We start from the raw sequence: 19,512 nt of genomic DNA on the forward strand, positions 1-19,512 counted from the left end.
TTCTTGTCTAAATGCTGCCGTACTGAAGAGTAGTTGAACAATAAAGCATCTTACAGCGGTAGACATAAATCACCATCACCACACTTTTTGTCTCGAGGTTTGAGTCAATTACTTCTCACTCGAAAATTGAAGGTGATGTCTTCAGCCCATCCTCACAGCCATTATTTTGTTGAGGTCTGGGGTTTTGTAGCACAGTGCTAACTGCCTTAATTAGTACTGTGCAGACCTGAAGCCCTCCGATTCCACCCAGCCCTAGAGATCAAAAGATCTGCACCACATCTAATCTTGTACAGATGGTGCCAGGGATGAAAGACACTGCACCATTGTGCCAACCCTATGATCCCACTCAGCCCTAGAGATGAAAGACTGCACCCAAACGGCAGTCCTCAGAGCCAATTCAGCCCTAAAGATGAAAAGCTCTGCACTCCTGTGGCAGTTCTCTGATCCTATCTCACCCTACAGATTAAACCTCCCCTGGCCTCAATGTGTCAGCCTTCAGCTCCCACACAGTCCTGGGCTTGAAAGACTCTGCATGCAACATCTTGATATGAAAGGTTCTGCACCCTTGTGGCACTTCAGATTCCCATCTCACCCTAGAGCTGAAAGGCTCTGCGCCCATGCGGCAGTCCTATGGGCCCATGCAGCCCTACAGATGAAAGGTTCTGCACCCTTGTGGCACTTCAGATTCCCATCTCACCCTAGAGCTGAAAGGCTCTGCGCCCATGCGGCAGTCCTATGGGCCCATGCAGCCCAACAGATGAAAGGCTCTGCACCCCTGTGGCACTTCAAATTCCCATCTCACCCTAGAGCTGAAACTGAAAGGCTCTGCGCCCATGCGGCAGTCCTATGGGCCCATACAGCCTTACAGATGAAAGGCTCTGCGCCCCTGTGGATTTCCTCTGCCTATCCAACCCTAGAGAGGCTTCGCGCGCATCTAACATAATGCTCCGATCTCTCCCTGGTCCCCCTTTCCTTTTAGTTTAGCATTGTCCCTTTAGCTGTCTTCAGATTGTAATTGACTGTTCGTTTACATGTACGAAACGAGAGGTTAGAGGGGCATATTATATGATTATACATAGCAATGCTCTGAACCTGTCCAGTCCGCTTGGTGACGGCGTATGCATGACTGCATGCCTGTGCACATACTTTTCATCCTGGTCAGCCCCCTCTCTTTTCCTCCCCCTCGGACCCACCGTGGTTCCGTATCCCTGGGCGCCCCTCGAGCACTGGTTTTCCATCTAAACACAGACACTTAAGTGTCGAAACAGTGCTTGTCTCATCTCGATGCACTGCGCCACCGCCGGTGTGTTGCTCAACTTTTAAGGAACAGGGCCCTGGGGCTCGTTGGAGCGCCGAGAACACGCTAAAAGCATCCACAGGCCATCAATTATTGATCGGTAGTCGGGGACCGATCATCGAGAGAACCGTAAGCTTCCAGGTTACATTTTTGCCGGATCGGCCTTTAGGAAGCAGTCGAAGTCAGGTTACACAGATGCAGGGCTCATACAGCAGGCAGTAGGCTCAGTGGGCAAAGCTGCTCCTGGAGGCACTCCTAGGCAGACATAGCTCAGATGTTCAGGTTGCAGCTACTCCTAGGCAGACCTAGTGTGACGATTCAACTTCCAGGGGCACCAGTGGTCCAGGGATAAAAAAAAAATCGGTTTCTAAACCATCAATCAGTCCCTTACCTCTATTACACCAGAAGGGATCCAAACAGATAGGAAACGTAAGCAAATTATAAACCTCCTTGTTCAATTTTAGTAACGCGGACAGAACGGAAGGCTTGTCTCTGCAAGGTCGTGGATCGTTAGTTGGAACACAGCGAAAAAACTGTTATAACCCAACGATAAAACAGACTGTCCAGACAGTTCTACCACACTTGAAAATACAACCCACCCTGTAAAGAAATGCAGAGGACAGACCGTTTCAAAGAAGGAAAAGGTACGCACTCTGGATACTGACAGGAGGGAAGTCGGTAAAGTAATCAATCGCAAAAGTTCAAGGATACTTCCTTTCAACACAAAGGGAGCAATGGGTCATGTAACTAAGCTCTCACAAGTAACAGCGCCTCAATGCCAGTGGGCTGCTTGCGCGCTATATATATTTAAATAAATAAATAAAATGTTAAGCAGGGCCTTCGCAGAAGGACAGAACCACAATGTACCTTGTGCTTGTAGAAGTTCTTGGTGCTTGAACATGTAGAGTCGGTTTCAGGCTGCTTTGCCGCTTCTGTGACAGAGTTCAAGACTAGATACAGCTGCGGGTATCAGGCGGCAGGCAGTTCGGCGAGCGGGGCTGGACGGACAACTGCAGGCTGACCTACATGGCAGCTCCAGGTCAGGAATTGTTGGCTCAGTGCTGGTCGCTGGTTCTGAAGCACTGGTCCAGGAGTCTCTGATGGTTTTAGTGATTGAGTCGTAACAGTCAGCGGTGCTGTCGGTTGCAGCTTGAGGGTCTCGACTGACTTGAAAATGTCCTTTAAGGCGGACGTCTGTAGATGCTTGTTGATGCACTTCTCCTAGCTTCTTCACTGGTTCGTGTCCTCCTTTAAGGAGGAGGGTCCTATGGATCCAGTATCTCCTACTGCTTCTTGGGAGATGTTTAGAGGAGGCATCTTGCTTCCCTCTTGGAGGTCCTGGCCTTCCCTCCCTGGCACAAGATGTAAGACTGACTGTACCTTCTGCCAGGGTCCAATGCAGAGTTCTTCTTGCTACACCTTGCAAAGTCTTCAGATGATCTGCCGAAAACAGGGGCTCATCCCTCTTCTAAAGCCAAATTGGACACAATGATTGGTGTAGGCCAAGCCTACCTTCATGAACCAATCATGGGTCCCCACCAACAATCTCCCATATGCAAGATCTATCATCATTTAATTTCATATAACATTTCCGAAAAAGCCAGGTGAGCGCACACCCACTCTGTGGATGGTCGATAGTCTCACACCTAGCTCAGTGATTCACTCTGCAGGCACTCCTAGTCAGACATAGCTCAGAGGTTCAGGCTGCAGGTACTCCTAGGTAGACCTAGCTCAGATTCAGGCTGCATGCAGGTACTCCTAGGCAGACATAACTCGGAGATTGATTGCAGTAACTCCTAGGCAACATAGCTCAGAGGTTCAGGTTGCAGGTACTTGTAGGAGAACACAGATCTCACAGGCTCTAGCTGCAGAAACCTGACTATTGCTAAGTTAGCATATTCTTTCGAGACACGTTATATCTCATGTTACCTATATCTCTCATACTATGGAAGAGAGAGATGTTATTGACCATGCTTCACTTGCTTTTCTGAAGCTGTATGACTGCTAACATAAGACACCCTGCTTTCTCTGTGATGGATGGTCCTCCTATGTTCGGTTTTGAAGTGTTGAAGGGCTTTGTTTTGAGGCACTGATCTTCCTTGAGGGGCTCATGTTGGATCTGGGGTATCCCAGGGTACTTGATGATAACAGCCCGCCCATTTCACCCCTCAATTACAAAAGGTAAATCGATATTGGGGACATTCATGATTTTGTCTGAGATTTTAATATAGAGAGGCCTTTACACACAATGAAGAGTTGCACCTGATCCTGTGCTGTCTTTAAACCCATCAGACCTATTAAATGTCCAGATGAAGGCCAGTTGGATTTTATATAGGACACACAAGATTGGAAGTTGTTTCTGGTTTTAATGATAAAATATAATCTTGAAGCTACATGTGGGTTAAGGATTAGTTTGGCCTCTGATTTTCCAAGCCATCATTTCGTCTGTAAGCACTTCCCTTTCATTGTTATTATTGCTGCATGCTGATCAGAGCTGTGCAGCTCGCCCGACTCCTTTCTGACACAATTTAATCTGTTTTTACCACCTGTATTTATCTCTTCCAGTCCCACCTCTGATTCAGCCCTTTGAGTTCCCACCCGCCTCCATCGGCCAGCTGCTCTACATTCCATGTGTGGTGTCCTCCGGGGACATGCCTATCCGGATAACCTGGAGGAAGGATGGGCAAGTGATAATTTCTGGCTCAGGGGTCACCATAGAGTCCAAGGAATTCATGAGCTCTCTGCAGATTTCCAGCGTTTCCCTGAAACACAATGGCAACTACACGTGCATCGCCAGCAATGCCGCAGCCACCGTCAGCCGGGAGCGCCAGCTCATTGTAAGAGGTGAGGCGTTTCTGTGACAGCACGCAGTCAGGTTGCTGGAGGGTAATCCTGGAAATTATCCCCATGTCACTAACAATGAGCAATCACCTGACGGATAGGTGCCCTGTGATTGGCTAGAGGTCTTATTGGTTGTGTTCAATCACAGGTAGCGTGAAATTACATTGATTGGCTGAGCCCATTCATTCTGTACAGGATAACATTATGATTGGGTGCATTGTATTGTCTAATTAACCTATGCCATGAGATGGGGACACTTGTAGGGGAACATGTAGGCTTATGGTCGTTTGAATGCAATGATTTGTTTTCCCTGCAGTTTTGCATACACCAAACTATGTGCATAGTCAATCCAACCGAGATTCACTAGGAATCTCTTGACTGTCAGTATCATCGCTTGAGTTCACACATTCCCCCACAGATTTTACAAAACATCCCCTTTGTAGCAACCACAAGCTGTTCCAAAAAATCTCTTGGGCTATCTTGGCCTATGACTTCCATCATCCCACACCAGGGACTACACTGATTACGGCTGAAGGCATTCATAGGCCAAACCTTCTGGAGGACCAAACATGGCCAAGACTTCTAATCTCGATAAACTTGGCACTAACCAGGTGTCTGTATGGTATCATCAATTACAGCATCACTCGCTTTAGAATAAGAATCCCCCAAAGCTGGACATTTTCAAAAGTATTAGACCTGCAGACCCGCCACCACCAAACACACCTACAGAGTGGGATTCCAATTGAAATGCAACAAAATCGCACCAGCTTACTAAAGTGATGTCGAGAAATGGAATGCTGTACTAGCAGAGAAATAGTTGTCCACTCACAGTCTGTCCTTGCTGCCTCCCCCAGCCCCCAACACTTCCACTCTCTTCTGCAATATTTTCTAATACAGCTGTTTATTCTACTTGACTGCCAGCCTCCCCTTCCTAATGCTTCTGGACTAAAGGACTTCTGCTCTCCCATCTAGGGTGAACAGACGTCCCACTGTTGCCTTGGCTGATCTAGAATTGGGTCCTCTGTCCTCCTTCCCTTGTATAAAATCACGACCCGATTTTGGGGAGAGACATGGTAACCACTGGCAGAACCCAGTTGCAAACAACAGCAGAGTGTATAAACAGTCACATCTCAATGCTCCTTCATAAATTATAAACCAAATATTGGGAAAATGACGGCCTGTGCCACCCATGGGTCAATATTAATGATGGTGCTTAAATGCCAATTTTGAGCCAAAAGCAAACTTACTAAGGACACTTCTGGTCGTTTTCTGCCTTTACCTTGCCAGCCCCCACTCTACACACACACACACTAAACCCACATCTGTGCCCCTATAAGAGAGAAAACTAAAAAGCTGTTGCACACGACGTCCTCACAGAGAGCTGTAAATCACCCGTATGTGCCCCTCTAAATAATGCGGGAGACAGCATTTCTGCTCCACTAAGGCTAGAAAGGGGGACTTCCCATTCAAGTTTCGTCACCAATTTGAGTAATCTAGTTAATGAATATAATTCCCCATCGCTGGACCATCCTACCATGAGGCGGTCACCAACATCCTACAACCAGAAAGTGTTTGCAACTAACTGTTCATCAAAATGCTCATACCTTTCCAATTGGATACCATCACTGCAGCACATTTTTATTTCACACAACAATCATCATTGGGAATGATGATTTCAACACATTGCTCCCAGAGGCATATCCCGGGGACAGCTAAATTAACACTAGACTTTAATCTTCACACAATAACGTTAAGTCATAGGTATCTGCTGAAAGGGCATTGAATGGCTTGCGCACAGCCTCCATCCACCTCCCAACGAAGTGATGGAACCAAAACACTGCAAATTGATTCAAAAAGCCCCTGGACAGAAAGGGGCAGAACATAGTACATTGTAACAATGGGTAAAGCTGGAGACCAGCTGTCATTTGTCAGACACATACGTGCAGTAAATGTCAACTCTTGATGAACCCCAGGCTTTGTTGTTTGCCCTCATGAGCTGTGCTTGTTGCTCTGTGGTATTGATGACATTCCTGCCAGCGGCATCTGTTGATCTCCTGTGTCCTTGTGATCGCTGCGCTCTGCACATGCCTCATACATTGATGCCCTTTTCTTTAACATTTCCAAATGTAGTTCCCCCCCGCTTCGTGGTTCAGCCCAATAATCAGGATGGGATCTATGGCAAGGCTGGGGTACTCAACTGCTCGGTGGATGGGTATCCTCCTCCCAAAGTCATGTGGAAGCACGCCCATGGTGAGTATCACTTTCCTTCCCCAAGGCTTTGGAGCAAATAGTTATGACCTGTGCTGGGTTCAAACTTTGCAGCTATGTAATCCACAGATTGCATATATTGTGTCTAATAGATAATACCTGTATGGGAAAGATCTAATGGGATTATTAGAAGTATCATTACAGCCTTCCAGTAACCAATCTTTTGGCCATCTATCATGTGCCCATTTAAAGTAGTCTGGTTTATGAAAGCACTTATGTCAATATAGCATATGTACTTGCATCAGTATTCCCAAAACATTCACCTTTTTATTATATCAATTAGTATTTGTTATATCAAAGCCATAAATATAACTAGACCAAAAACTAACGGTGTACGTAAATTATTTTAGACAACAGAATTGAAGAGCATACATGGGATGACACACAAGTTGGATAACAGAATATACTTAAGTGTGTGGTATGGTCTAGGCTCTTCCAAATGCTAATGCAAAACAGTTAACTAGCAGATGTCCATATGTTTCGCCCTAAAATGCGCTTTTCTCAGCCTTCATCATGACATACATTATCTATGTGCAACACTGATGGAAAGGAGGTTTGGAGTCAATCATAACACTTTGTTAAAAGATGCAGTCCATCCCAAACTAGTGAATGAATACGTTTTTTTTAACAAATCTGAGCAAACCAGTGGGCAAATGATGACCATTAATATACCAAACATTCAGAAAAAAAGCTAAAATCTTAAGGGCATGGCTTTAGGCAATAGAATTGAAGGGAATACATGGACCAGTATTTGAAGTCTACCACCGGTTATCCTGAAGTGCATGATATCACAACAAAATCACAATCTAACATCATGTAAATGTTAATTCAAAGCAGTGAATAAATAACCAACATGTTTCGCCTATCAATAACCGTGTATCCGCTTTCATCATGACGTATGCTGCACACGTAGCTCTATACTGGGATTCAAGAACATACTTCATTAAATAAACAAGAGCCCAATCTCCACTTGCTTATGTCTGTCCCTTTACCTCCACTGTTTCTCCAGGAAGTGGAAACCCCCAGCAGTACCACCCAGTGCCTCTGACTGGACGCATTCAGATCCTGCCGAACAGCTCACTACTAATCCGACATGTCCTGGAGGAAGACATAGGTTTCTACTTGTGCCAGGCCAGCAACGGTGTGGGCACCGACATCAGCAAGGCCATGTTCCTCACTGTAAAGAGTGAGTACTGAATGGGGTGTGAGCAAGCCTCGGAGAATGGGTGTGCACCCGAGTTCAAAGGTATTATGAGGAATCAAGAATAGGCAAAGTGAGAGAATGTTTCTAAGGAAGGCCTTAGGCGGCACTGGCAAAGCAACCGGGTGGATGATGCAGAGATTCCTACCAGATACTGGTCATGAATGAGGTTCTAGGTATTAGCTCCTCATTGTCCATAGCTGGTCTTGCAGAATGGCTGAGGATTGATGTCCAGGTGCTTGTTTTAGCTTCGACCAAGATCTGTATTTCAATACCTTCTATGGTTATGCTGCAATCATAAAGGTGTGTGCATGTCAGACGTGGAATAACAGTGGGCTCTGCAGTTCTGTATTGAGTTGCATTGGCGAGGATTCATGTGGATCAGGATTGAACTGCTTTGCCAAAGCTGTGTGTGGTGCTATGCTTGAATAGCAGGAGATGCTACAGGTCTTGACTGAGGGGTGTTGGCAGAACTGTGTGCCTCAGTACTGGAATTGCAGGAGTTGCTGTTGGTCAATACTGAGGTGTCTAAAAGAAACAGACGTTTATCCTTGACCCTTTATGCTAAATTTAGATCTGGTAAGTCCTTCCACTCAATTATACTCGACAATTAATTGTTATGTGCATCCATTAAAATTTGGTTTCATGCTCCAGTCTTCCTTCGCACTCAAGGAACCGTTCATAACAGAATTCAATCACCCATATAGTAGCTATTCGTTCCTCCACTCACTCATGCATCCATTTAACATTTCACTCACCTGTTCATTCCTTTATTCGTTCACCTAGTAGTGCCAGCCACTTTTCCTTGGGGCTTGTGCTGGGATGAGGATGGCTGATGGAGTCCATGGCTTGGGCCCACTGATCTTGCCGTACCATCTAACCGGTTCAACGTCTTTATCTTGGGCCATGCTTGGGTGCAGAGGGAATGGTGTCATGCCCTTTATACCATGCTTTTTAGGGCAGTGGAATGAGATAGCAGATTCTGATGCACCTCTTCAAAGGAAAGTCTGTGTTGGTGTTCTGGGCAATGGTGCATTCTTCCAGAGGTTCAGGGCAGATGCACATCTGGTTCTTCTGCCTGCGGGTTGTTCTGTGGGTGGAAATAAGCAGGTTTGAATTTGAAATGTCCGGTCAGAAGTAACCCAGAGCGTGCACACCTAAATTCCTGAACTGATTCTCCAAATTCAACGTGAAGGATCTTTTCACAAATACTATGACAGGTGTTCTGATTTTTTACAATTCAAGGATGAACTTTTTTAATAAGAAAACGGGCAACTTTGCCGCTCAAGAAGCACGAGTTATTTTTCCTTCCCTTTTTCCATTCCCCAGAGTTTCTGTTTCATGGAAGATGCTGTTCCAGGTGTTTCTTGTAACACATGGCTTCCTGTGGGACGGGTTTTTTCTGTACCTAGAAAGTTGGCTGTTGCATCCGGCACCCGCCTTTGAGTCCTTCTCCCTGCAAGGTATCAGACCCTTAGAGTGAGTCCTCCCAAGACAAGTAGGCATTTTTTATAGCGTCCCTACTACCCCACCCTGAAGCAACACTTGTGCAGTGCTTGACCTTGCACAGGGCTGAACAGTGAGTCCTGGGGCCCAGTGTCATTTTTCTCACCTGTGATGCCCTATATCAGGTGTCTGCAATCTACGGCTCTCCAGATATTGGAGTAAACTTTCATGGCTCCTCCTCATTGACTGACTATGCTGGCTATGGTTGATGGGATTTGAAGTACAAAACATCTGGAGAGCCAAAGGTTGCAGACCACTGCCCTACGTATGGTTACTCATGTGGCCCTCCAGATCTTTTGGATTTCAACTCTTGGGATCCTTAGCCAGCATAGCCAGTGGTGTAGTATCATGGGAGTTGTAGTTCAAAACATCTAGAGAGCCAGATAATGAGTAACCATGCCCGACACAGTGCACAGTGAGATGTTTACACCATGTGCCTATTGACTCAAAAGTGTATGGTGGTGCCTGTATATTGTACCTTTTGATTGATGGCCTCTGCTGATGACCTCTGTGCTGAGCTTTGTCCCTGTGGTGGCCAGTATGACCATGTCAACACTATCTAGTGTGGAAAAAAAAACGTGGCTTAATCTTGAGGGAGGATAAGAAAAAGTCACATGCATTGAGAGCAGAACAGTTGAAAAATGTCCTACGGCAACATCAAATGAGGTTTCTGGGCTTTTCTCGTGGGGCGGAGGGGGATGATCCTGCATCTTGTATCTATGCTGAAGAGGACCCCATCTTCATAAAGGATGGAATGGCCAGCAAAGCCAACAAAAGACTGATCTACACGGCAGTGTGCACTGGAAGAAGTCAGGCAGAAGGGGTCTATAGAACCATGGATCTTCAACCAGCCACTCTGTTTTGGATTACAACTCTCATGATCCCTTACCATTACTGTGGTGGCTAGAGCTGATGGGAGTTATAGTCCAAATCAGCTGGAGAGGAACAAATTGAATCCCCCGAGAGAAGGATAATGATGTGCCCGAATTTTCGCCTAATACTATTACAAAGGGGGTTACTCTAAATGTAGTTAAATCACTTTTTTTGGAGAAATGGCATGGAAAGGCAAGGTCTATCTATTTGAGGGATCTGGAAGCTGAGAAGAGCTACGAAAATCCATTCTGGGGTCTCTGGGGTCTGGGAGTGATCCTAGACCGTGGTCTGAAGGCTACAGGTCTTAAATTTTACATGAGAGTTGTAGGATTTGGGCAACTGGGAAGGGGGATTTTTGTGAAAATGATGGCTAGAAATGATTGTGTTAAAAGTTGTTTATTTTCCTGCCCGTCCAACACCTCCCGCCCCAATCCCATGTATTTTATTTCATGAAGTGAGTTCATGCAGGCCATACATTCGACAGTAGATTCATACATGTTATGCTGTGTTATGTTGATTTATACCACGCACACGGGTGCGATTTTGCTGCATGAGTATTACTGACCTTCGTGCCAAGTCCTATGTTACCGTTTCATTGCATGCAAACTAATGAAACTAAAGAATATGAATGGGAACATGGATAAATAAATATCAAGTGCGTTTTGGAGAGAAGGCAGCTATTAACTTACAAGGAGTGTCCAGTGTAACAGCACTTCCATCAGTTTCGAGAGCGCCTGGTGGGATTCTTCACCACAAACAGTAGCTTTCACTTTGCATCTGAAGTACAATCCCACTAGCGTGGAGAAGAAGTTGCACCAAGCCTATGGGACAGTGTTTTGCAAATTGTGGAAATCTCCTGTGGGAAACCATGTAGTTCCTTTTCTGTTTGTGAGAGAAGGTTGCACCGTTGCTGCCTATGCAAGATGTGTAACAACCCACGAAGCTGTCTTATCAAGCTGCCTTGTTGATGTTACTCTGACCAGTATCATAAAAACATAAACGTATAGAGAATAAAGAGTTTGGGAAGAAATCATGTGACTAACTGAAAACCTATTTCTGCATCGTGAGTTCAAGAAACTCCAGCTGGGCGAAATGCTATGTTAGAGCCAAAGAAATGTGCTCTTATTTTCTAGTGGATCAACCCCTACACTCTACTCTAGCTTCACTCTTCTTGTCATGGTCCTGGCTGTAGATGTGGTCGGGGAGGTACTTGCAAGAGAGAAGCAATCGAACTGCCAAGCTCAGCTTAAATTCTATTACAGTTAATGTTGCGGATAGAAGTGCAGTAGCCTGCCAAGTAATTTGTTTTGTGAAAAAGGCAGCAGCATCTTTCTCACAAAGGTTTGCCTTACAAGTCACGAGACGGTGATGCAGAGCATCTCGTGCGTGCACCATTCATACCGTGAAGGGAGTTAATTTCCATCTATGAGAAGCGACGGTTACAAGGTATCATTGATGGCAGGAAGTTTACTGTGAAGCTTTTACACCCTACCTGGCAAAGGCCCCTGAGCTGGCCAAGACATTCAAAAGGTACCTTTTTATTCAAGTCTTTTCAAACTCGAGTATTCATCAGGTGAGACCTATACAGCATCCAATAGAAGTGTTCCAGGAAAAGATCAGGAGTGAGCCTTCTGTTACAGGCAATTTCTTCACAAAAAGCTCTTGTAGTGCACAGACAGGAAGTATTTCAGTAGACGTGTGTTAAAAACGGGTGTGTAGCATGAACGAGGGTAATTAGCATACCTGTGCCAGCTGCACAATGCCTCGGAACAAGCTCCGCTCAATGATAAACAACGATCATCTTTTTAATCTTACACTCTCTTCGCTTCCTCATTGGCCTCAAGTACACATGATCCTCCCTCTGCCCACTGGAATGCATTCGTGTTTCCACTGTATTAATCATTGGTGCAATCTGTCAGACAGGCCGAAGCAAGCGGCTGTGGACTGTTGTGCATAGGCCCACTCTGCAAAGTGCATCATCTGCCTCCTTTTCTTAGCTATGTAGAGCGCCTTCAATAAGTGCCGGTGCAATTCTCGTCCATGCAATCTATGCACACAGGTTGGGTTGACGCATAGAGAGTAGGTAGCCTGCAGTTATTCTCCCTGGGCAGATGAGCTGGTGAAGGAGATTTTTAGAGCAGAATCTCATGCAGAACAGTCTCGGAGCGATAGTGCAGGTGTAGTTGCACAAAGTCTTTCCCTTCGTGATATTCTCTGGCAAACTTTAGCTCAAGGTCTCTTGGCATTCAGCGGCCTAGATTTCTGGTGAACTCTAAATGCCAACCCCATGAAAAATATGCACAGCACTTAAAACGGTACATTTGATTTTTCAGTGAAATTAGTGGGGAAAAAACAGCTTCCTTTTAATACGGCTTAAGGAAAATATGAAAACGTATATAGTGGCATTGCTATTTCAATTCGATCTTGCGTGTGGTGATGCCACCCAGCATGGAGAGCAATATAACTTTTCCGTCTTGGGCCTTTGGAGGATAACCAATACGTTAAGAAATGTCATTTCTCTGTTCCCTGCCCATGGTGGCTACCCCTCCATGGTGATGAGTATAACTTTTCTACCGTGCCCATTGTAATTTCTGAGACATATGGCGGTTGTATTGTATGGTGCTTAAAACCGTGGTTCTTCAACGGCTGCTTCCAGATCAGATCATATGAGAAGACTGCTTGTCTGGGACAACTCACACGACTGCTGCAGTTTTCAGGATGGATGATATTGAAAATAACCCCTTCTGTCACTTTAAATAAAAATGAAATCCCTCGAATGCACAACACACGGTGTATTACCAGTGACAATCACTGGTACACAACAATGTGTGCAGCTTGTGTTTCAGGAGTAGTGTTTGAACAAATATGCAGTGGAGTCCTGGCGTATTTCTATTTCAGGCCCTCGAGCAGCCTACTGGACAGACATCGAAGACATTATTTTCCTGACATGAAACAAGCAGTCACAAGAATGAATACAATGCAAAAGAATCTAGAACATTGCGACAAATCAACTTCTGGGGCACCAGTGGTGCAGGGATGAATATTGGGTTCTAAACCATCAATCAACCCCACTCCTCTAGTACACCAGAAGGGATCCGACCAGATTGGAAACACAAGCATATTATAAAACTCCAGACCTACATTTTATTTTTCAAAATGTAGGATTTGACGAAATGCACATCTCCAATGGCTCTGTAATGTGGCCCGAAATCCTCCATTGATGTCACCTTGACATACAGTTTTATTCCACCATCGATTTGCTTTAAAGTGCTGAACTGTGGAAAATTGGTTAAAAAAAATTGAAAAGAAAATCAACGAAAGGCATCCACCAGATATTGAGTATTGAGTGGTCTTAATGTTCTAGTAATAGAGATGACCATACACACGTGACTGAATAATTGGACGTTTGGGCTCCGTAAAATTTCAGCACTGGGATACAAAGAATATGCAGTTTTATTTTTAGCTGGTTTGAGGGTCACTGGTAAAAGTAGGAAGACTTGATTCTTTACACATTCTGACCAAACTATAATCCTGCTATTCACAAACAGAAGCAAGCCAACAGCATTATCATGTGCCCTTGACTCGCCTATAAGTAGCAGAAACCAAGCACAGGGCATAACATCACTGGAGATGCTGGGTAATTTTACTAATTTATTTTTACGTTTGTAAAGCGCTCCAAGCCCGTGGGCATCTAGGCGTTAGTTGCAGGACCGGTTACAAGGTACGCAGGAATACATGAGGAAGCACAATCCCAGAGATCAAAATGAATATTTGATGAACAGGAGCTAAAAGCAGCACCTGGGTATCTGAGAGAACCAAGTAAGCAGAAGCCACCTCTGGGAAATTAATTGCTGGCACGTACCATAAGACTTCAACTCTTGGAACTTAAATTTGTTTTTTTTTAAATACTGTGCTGCCTTTTACTTTCCGCTGCTTTAATATAGCAACATTTGAATTACCTACTCAACATACTTCCTTGGTTTGTACTGCTCCTGAAAGTGTTTTGATTATATTCTGCTCCTCCTAAACCTAACCACTTTAAAACTCCACTTACTTGACTCCTACTGCGCTTCAATCTCTTCATTCGACACTCCTCACTACCTGATCCTAGCGTCTTATGGCCAGTCTTGACTTGTGCCATTTCGAAATTAGATGCTTCAAACTGTACTGATTTGTTCCCGACTGCCCCTGACACTTTGTTGATTCTAAACGCTTGCTACCTCAAACTCCTACACTCTGAAAACCTGACTCTGCTTTACTGCTCTGAATTTCAACAATCTGAACTCTGTCACTCACAAACTTAACTAGCCGGAATCTTCCAATGTAATCTTTACCACTCTGACCCTGACACCTGCTACTCCTAAAAGTCCTCAGGAACGCTAACTCATGACATTTCTACCCCCCTCTGCCATCCCACTGCTTTGTGTACTTCAGCCCGACCCTTAATCACTCTAACCCAGATAGTTCCTCAATTCTAAAGACTCTGAATTCTGCCGCTTTGAACTTTAACCGCCTGAATTTCTCTCTACCAAACCCCCACCAATATGCAGAGAGCCCAACTCAAGAAAATATTCCAATGACGAGACAAGCTCCACAGGGAGGCCTCCACCCCTGAGAGCCCCTAACAATATTAGCTATTTCAGTACTTCATCACCAACAATTGGCAATTTCAGGACCACACTACCAAACATTTTAGAGCAATTACCCACCTTAAGGATTATTGACCTCGAAATAACAGACCACACGAAGAAGCTACACCCCGGGAAACCCAATTTCGATAGCTGCAAAGCTAACTGCCTCACATCTATCAACAAGAACCCCTGGGAACTTCGAAGAGACCAACAAAAAAAACACCCCAAGCAGGGCTTTCAGCCCTGGAATAAATGACAAATCTGAGACCACTGTGGCAAAGTAAGTCACAACAAGTCTATAACCACAGCGAGGCACCTGCCACTATCTGTAGCCCAAAATCAGTCAATTCCTGAGACCAAGAAACAAGCCACTCCAGGAAGGCTTTCGCCCCTGGAACACATGAGAAATACGCGACCTCTCTGACAAAGCAAGCCACCACTAACCTATAACGACAGCAAGGCACCTGCCACTGTGTAGAACACCACATCGATCGATCTGGTCAACAATCATCTAACACTGATAATAAACAGGAACTATCAACAAGAGAGCCTCCCAAATGGGGAGCCTACTTCCAAAACAGCTTAACGCACAACCACATCGGATCTGTTGTAAAACACTGACCCGCCACAGTCACGAAACACCACAACCACAAACCTGCCCCTATACAAGAAGGACAAGGACACAGGAATGGAAAACGGAACAGGAAAAAGGAATTAAACCTCACCCCCGTCTAACAGGATCTGCGTTACCAGAATTTGCAGCACCTCAAAATCACCATCCACCGTCTTTCAACAAACTAAATGTACAGACAAATACAAGAACAAAGACAATATAAATCTCCTACTACCTCACCACCTAAAATACTACTACACCGGAAAACAAACCACCCACAACAAAGGACCCAAGGAATATTAGAGCGGACCCCACCAGACTATCAAACCACCCACCACAACACCGTCAAAGTCTCAAGCCGCATGATGCTCATAAACCTAAAACACCTGGTGACAAATAAAAGAAACTGGAAAAGACTTAACCTGGAAACCCTAAACGATATATTGTAATCTACCCAACCCCCCCAGCTAAATAGAATCTCACAGGACTCGGTGGAAGAGAGGTTTCACACCTGGATCAAAGACACGCAAGATCAATTAGCACCCCTAAAACTATTCAACCCCACTCCAAAGAAAAGCACAACAAGATGGTTCACAGTAGAACTGAGGGAACTCAAAAATACAAACCGTGAGCTGGAAAAACAATGGATAAACACTACAACCAATTGGACAAAATGAACTACCAATGACAAATACGAATATACAAATCGGCTGTCTGGAAAGCCAAAAAAGCATACTACACTGCAAGAATCCAACTCACAAAAATAAATGTTCAAAATCATCAAGGAAATAAAAAAGCCAACTTCTTGCAACAACTGCATTCAATACCGAAGTGACACTCTGAAGACCCATCTACAAGCAAAAATAGAAGTAATACAATGGACCATCAACGCAGGCCGAAATACCACAAACACCTTCCCAGAACCCAGCACTTCATCAACCACCGCAGCTCTTAATTCGAATCTATACGCGTTGAAAGGTTCAACAAACTAATAAGACACCAACATCGCCGGATCTCACAGTGACTCATACTCAACAGGTAGTTACTAAAAAAAATCTCAACCACAAAACACCAGCCTTATTCTCCCGACTACTAATGAATCTATCCCTAAACACAGGCATAGTACCAATATCATTCAAATCAGCATACACCAAACCCCTCCTAAAAGATGAGATGGGAAATACAGAAATACAGAAGCCCCTACTAGTAAACGGACCTATATAAAATCTACCATACCCATCGAAAATCCTAGAGAACCACTGCTAAAAAGAACTACTCCATCATGTACAAAGTAACCGATATTAGACCATTCCCAAGTCGGCTTCAGATCCATAAGAACTGAATCGGCACTCCTCCCCATTTGGGATGACCTAAAAATAAAAGCGGACAACAGTACCCAATCGGCTCTCACACTACTGGACATATCGGCTGCCTTTGACACAATCAGACACACAAAGCTGACAGAGACTGGAGGAATGCAGAATTAAAAGCTCTGCACTACAATGGCTGAAATCTTTCCTCACCAACCGAACCAAAAGAACACACTTACAGCCATTTACATCAAAGAACAAAAATATCACCTGTGGCGTATCACAAGGGTCAAGCCTCTCCCTGCTGCTCTTCAACATCTACATGACCCCCCCTACCCTCTAATGACGTATTCAAACCCATGGACGGATACCTTAAAACTATGCAGACAACACCAAACTCCTCTTCAAGATAACTTCTGACCGAGTCCCTGACAACACCCTCAACAAATGCTTCACTGACAAACTCCTAGATGACCATCAACTAGGGCTGGGCGATATGGACCAAAGTCATATCTCGATATTTTTGGGCTGAATGGTGATATACAATACATATATATCTTGATAGCGTTTATGTGGTTTAAATGCTCAGTTGTAAGCTGCCAACTACATGTGAGATGTCACAAAAGCCTTTACTTATAAGATATTGGATAAAAAAAGGTCAAGTACAGGGTTCCTCTTCCTGTTTGAGAATACACACAGCTATGTAAATATCCATTTGTAAATAAAAATAGTACTATATGTAATCTATATATGTATATATCTCGATGTTAACAATATTGTCTCATCCTATATTGTTATTTTGAAAAGATATCGATATATCTCCAAAACTCAATATATCGCTCAGCCCTACCAACAGCAACCTGAAGCTAAATGAAACCAAAACAAAAAAAATGATCTCCACTCCCACTCCCCCCAGAAGACAATAGGCATACCTGACATCTCCTTGGTACTATCAAGAATAGACTACGCAAACAGTCTCTATCTTGGAATGCCAGAACGCCTCATAAAAATGAACGTATCCAAAATATTGCAGCAAGCCTACTCCTGAGACTAAATAGAAGAGACCACATCACATTGGCCCTGACGAGTCTAAACTGGCTGGCAGTAAAATGCATTCACTTCAAAGCCCTCTGCATTGCCAAGGAGCCGAATTCCTCCAAGCTAAAATCACCCGTTACCAACCAGCAAGAGACTTGAGATCGAGGAACAACCTCTGAATAGAAACAAGACACTACGAGAAAAGGTAATTTGGAGGAACCACCTTCTCCTGACAGCCAAACTATGGAACTCGATAACAAAGGAAATAAGAATGACGGAGGACCACTTAACATTCAGGAAACTACTAAAACCCTGGCTATTCAACTCACCGACATAAACAATATCTGCAGACAACAAACAACTCACACTGGACGCCACCCTTCTCGACACAATAAGCCCAGTGCACATTAAGCACACTGAAAAAGCTCACACGTAGAGATCCCAGTTTCTGCTGGTTCTGCACACATCAACAGATGAGCACAACCTTGTTCCTAGCCCTCTCTCCCTCACTTACCAATCCTACCCACTTTTCATACAGAGCCACATGAGCACCTGGTGTTCATGCAAATGACAGTGGTGTGCAGTATAAATGAAACATAGCATATCAAGTCGCAAATGCAACTTTCATTTGAGATACATCTTTATATCTGGTATATGGAAACTATTATGCTTTCAATATCATCTAGAAGTGTATTAATTAGTTCCCCTTTGTATGCATTCCCAAACCGCCCAGAGTTAATGTCAAATAGGTATATTTTTACGATGCCAGTTGGACTGGGGAGTTGGAAGTAGCCCCTCGTAGCTGCTGGTGTCTGTCGGACAGACGAAACAAATTCCTTTTTTGGAAATATAAAAATTCCATTAAGATAAATGTAATCAATGCGACCTCAGTTCATATATACGCATTTGTAAGAAGTACTAGGATAAAATATTATAATAAAGATTAGGTTAATTCAATTGCATAAAAACGCAAAACTATGCACAATATGTACATTTAGATAAAGATAAATTAAAGAAGGTTTAATATTATTCTACAAGCTTTAGTGAAAATGTGCTTCATCCCCAAGCCACAGCATAATCGGGAATTATTTGTAAGTACAGAAACGCTGCTTTGCATTGATGAAAACCTCAAGACCTTAGGGCAGCAAGTAGTTAACTAATTGTAATGGTTACAAAATAACAAATGTAAGGGTTGTGACGAATACTGTGATGTTGTCCATTCTCCTCAAGGGGGAGACCCTTTCCATGAGGCCCAGGAGGTGAGGGTGCTACCCGATAGTCCCCCTGGTATTCAGTGGGTGGATCTCATGGGGAGGGATTCCACCTCTGGGATACAGGGCAGGGCATAATTGGTTAACGCAGTATGATTCACCCTGACCTACCTTTCGTCCCTCACTTTCTTTTCCTTCCTTTGGTCATACAAGTTCTCCCTTGTATTTCTTTCATAGCAATAGTACCACTAGTACTGGGACAAGGAATATCATGACTGGCTCCATTGAACTATTCCCTCAGTATACTGAGATGGGGACGATCAGGACTGAAACTGAACTGTCACCTCAATATACTGAGACGAGGAAGAAGATCTGCACTAGGAAGAACTGAAACAGGTGTCTGGATCCGAGAGCGAGAAACACAGAAACAGGGGGTTCTGGACCTGAGAAACCAATAAAAAGGCATTGAGGGCCCGCGAAACAGAAGCCAATCTGAAGGGGTCTGGAACCCAAGGATAAGAAAGCATACCAATAGGGTCAAGGACTCTCTGGAGGACAGACGATAGTCCTGACAGGGGGGAGTGTACTAGGGATATCGTGACAAACCAGCCAATTACGCACAGAGAGCCCATATTCTTGGCAGGGGAGTAGACCAGGGGTACTGTGGAGCAGCAATCAAGCACACCCAACCATGCATGAAGACAAGGTCCTCCAACAAGCCCC

At 44.4% G+C, this 19,512-nt stretch overlaps 1 protein-coding gene across 2 annotated transcripts in view; it reads left to right on the plus strand.

Annotated features, from left to right (window-relative positions):
- Window positions 1–19,512, plus strand: part of DSCAML1 (DS cell adhesion molecule like 1) — an 866,449-nt gene that overhangs the window by 525,375 nt on the left and 321,562 nt on the right. Inside the window, exons 9-11 of one of the 2 annotated variants that reach the window (XM_069614463.1) lie at window positions 3,863–4,141; window positions 6,269–6,388; window positions 7,416–7,592. In XM_069614463.1, coding sequence (XP_069470564.1) covers window positions 3,863–4,141; window positions 6,269–6,388; window positions 7,416–7,592 — 576 coding nt within the window. Of the gene's footprint in view, window positions 1–3,862; window positions 4,142–6,268; window positions 6,389–7,415; window positions 7,593–19,512 lie in introns of those variants that run through there. The other variant, XM_069614464.1, reaches the window with a different exon arrangement.

The sequence above is a fragment of the Ambystoma mexicanum genome, chromosome 9 (genome assembly GCF_040938575.1).
Source record: "Ambystoma mexicanum isolate Mex_15411 chromosome 9, UKY_AmexF1_1, whole genome shotgun sequence".
Lineage (NCBI taxonomy): Eukaryota > Metazoa > Chordata > Amphibia > Caudata > Ambystomatidae > Ambystoma > Ambystoma mexicanum.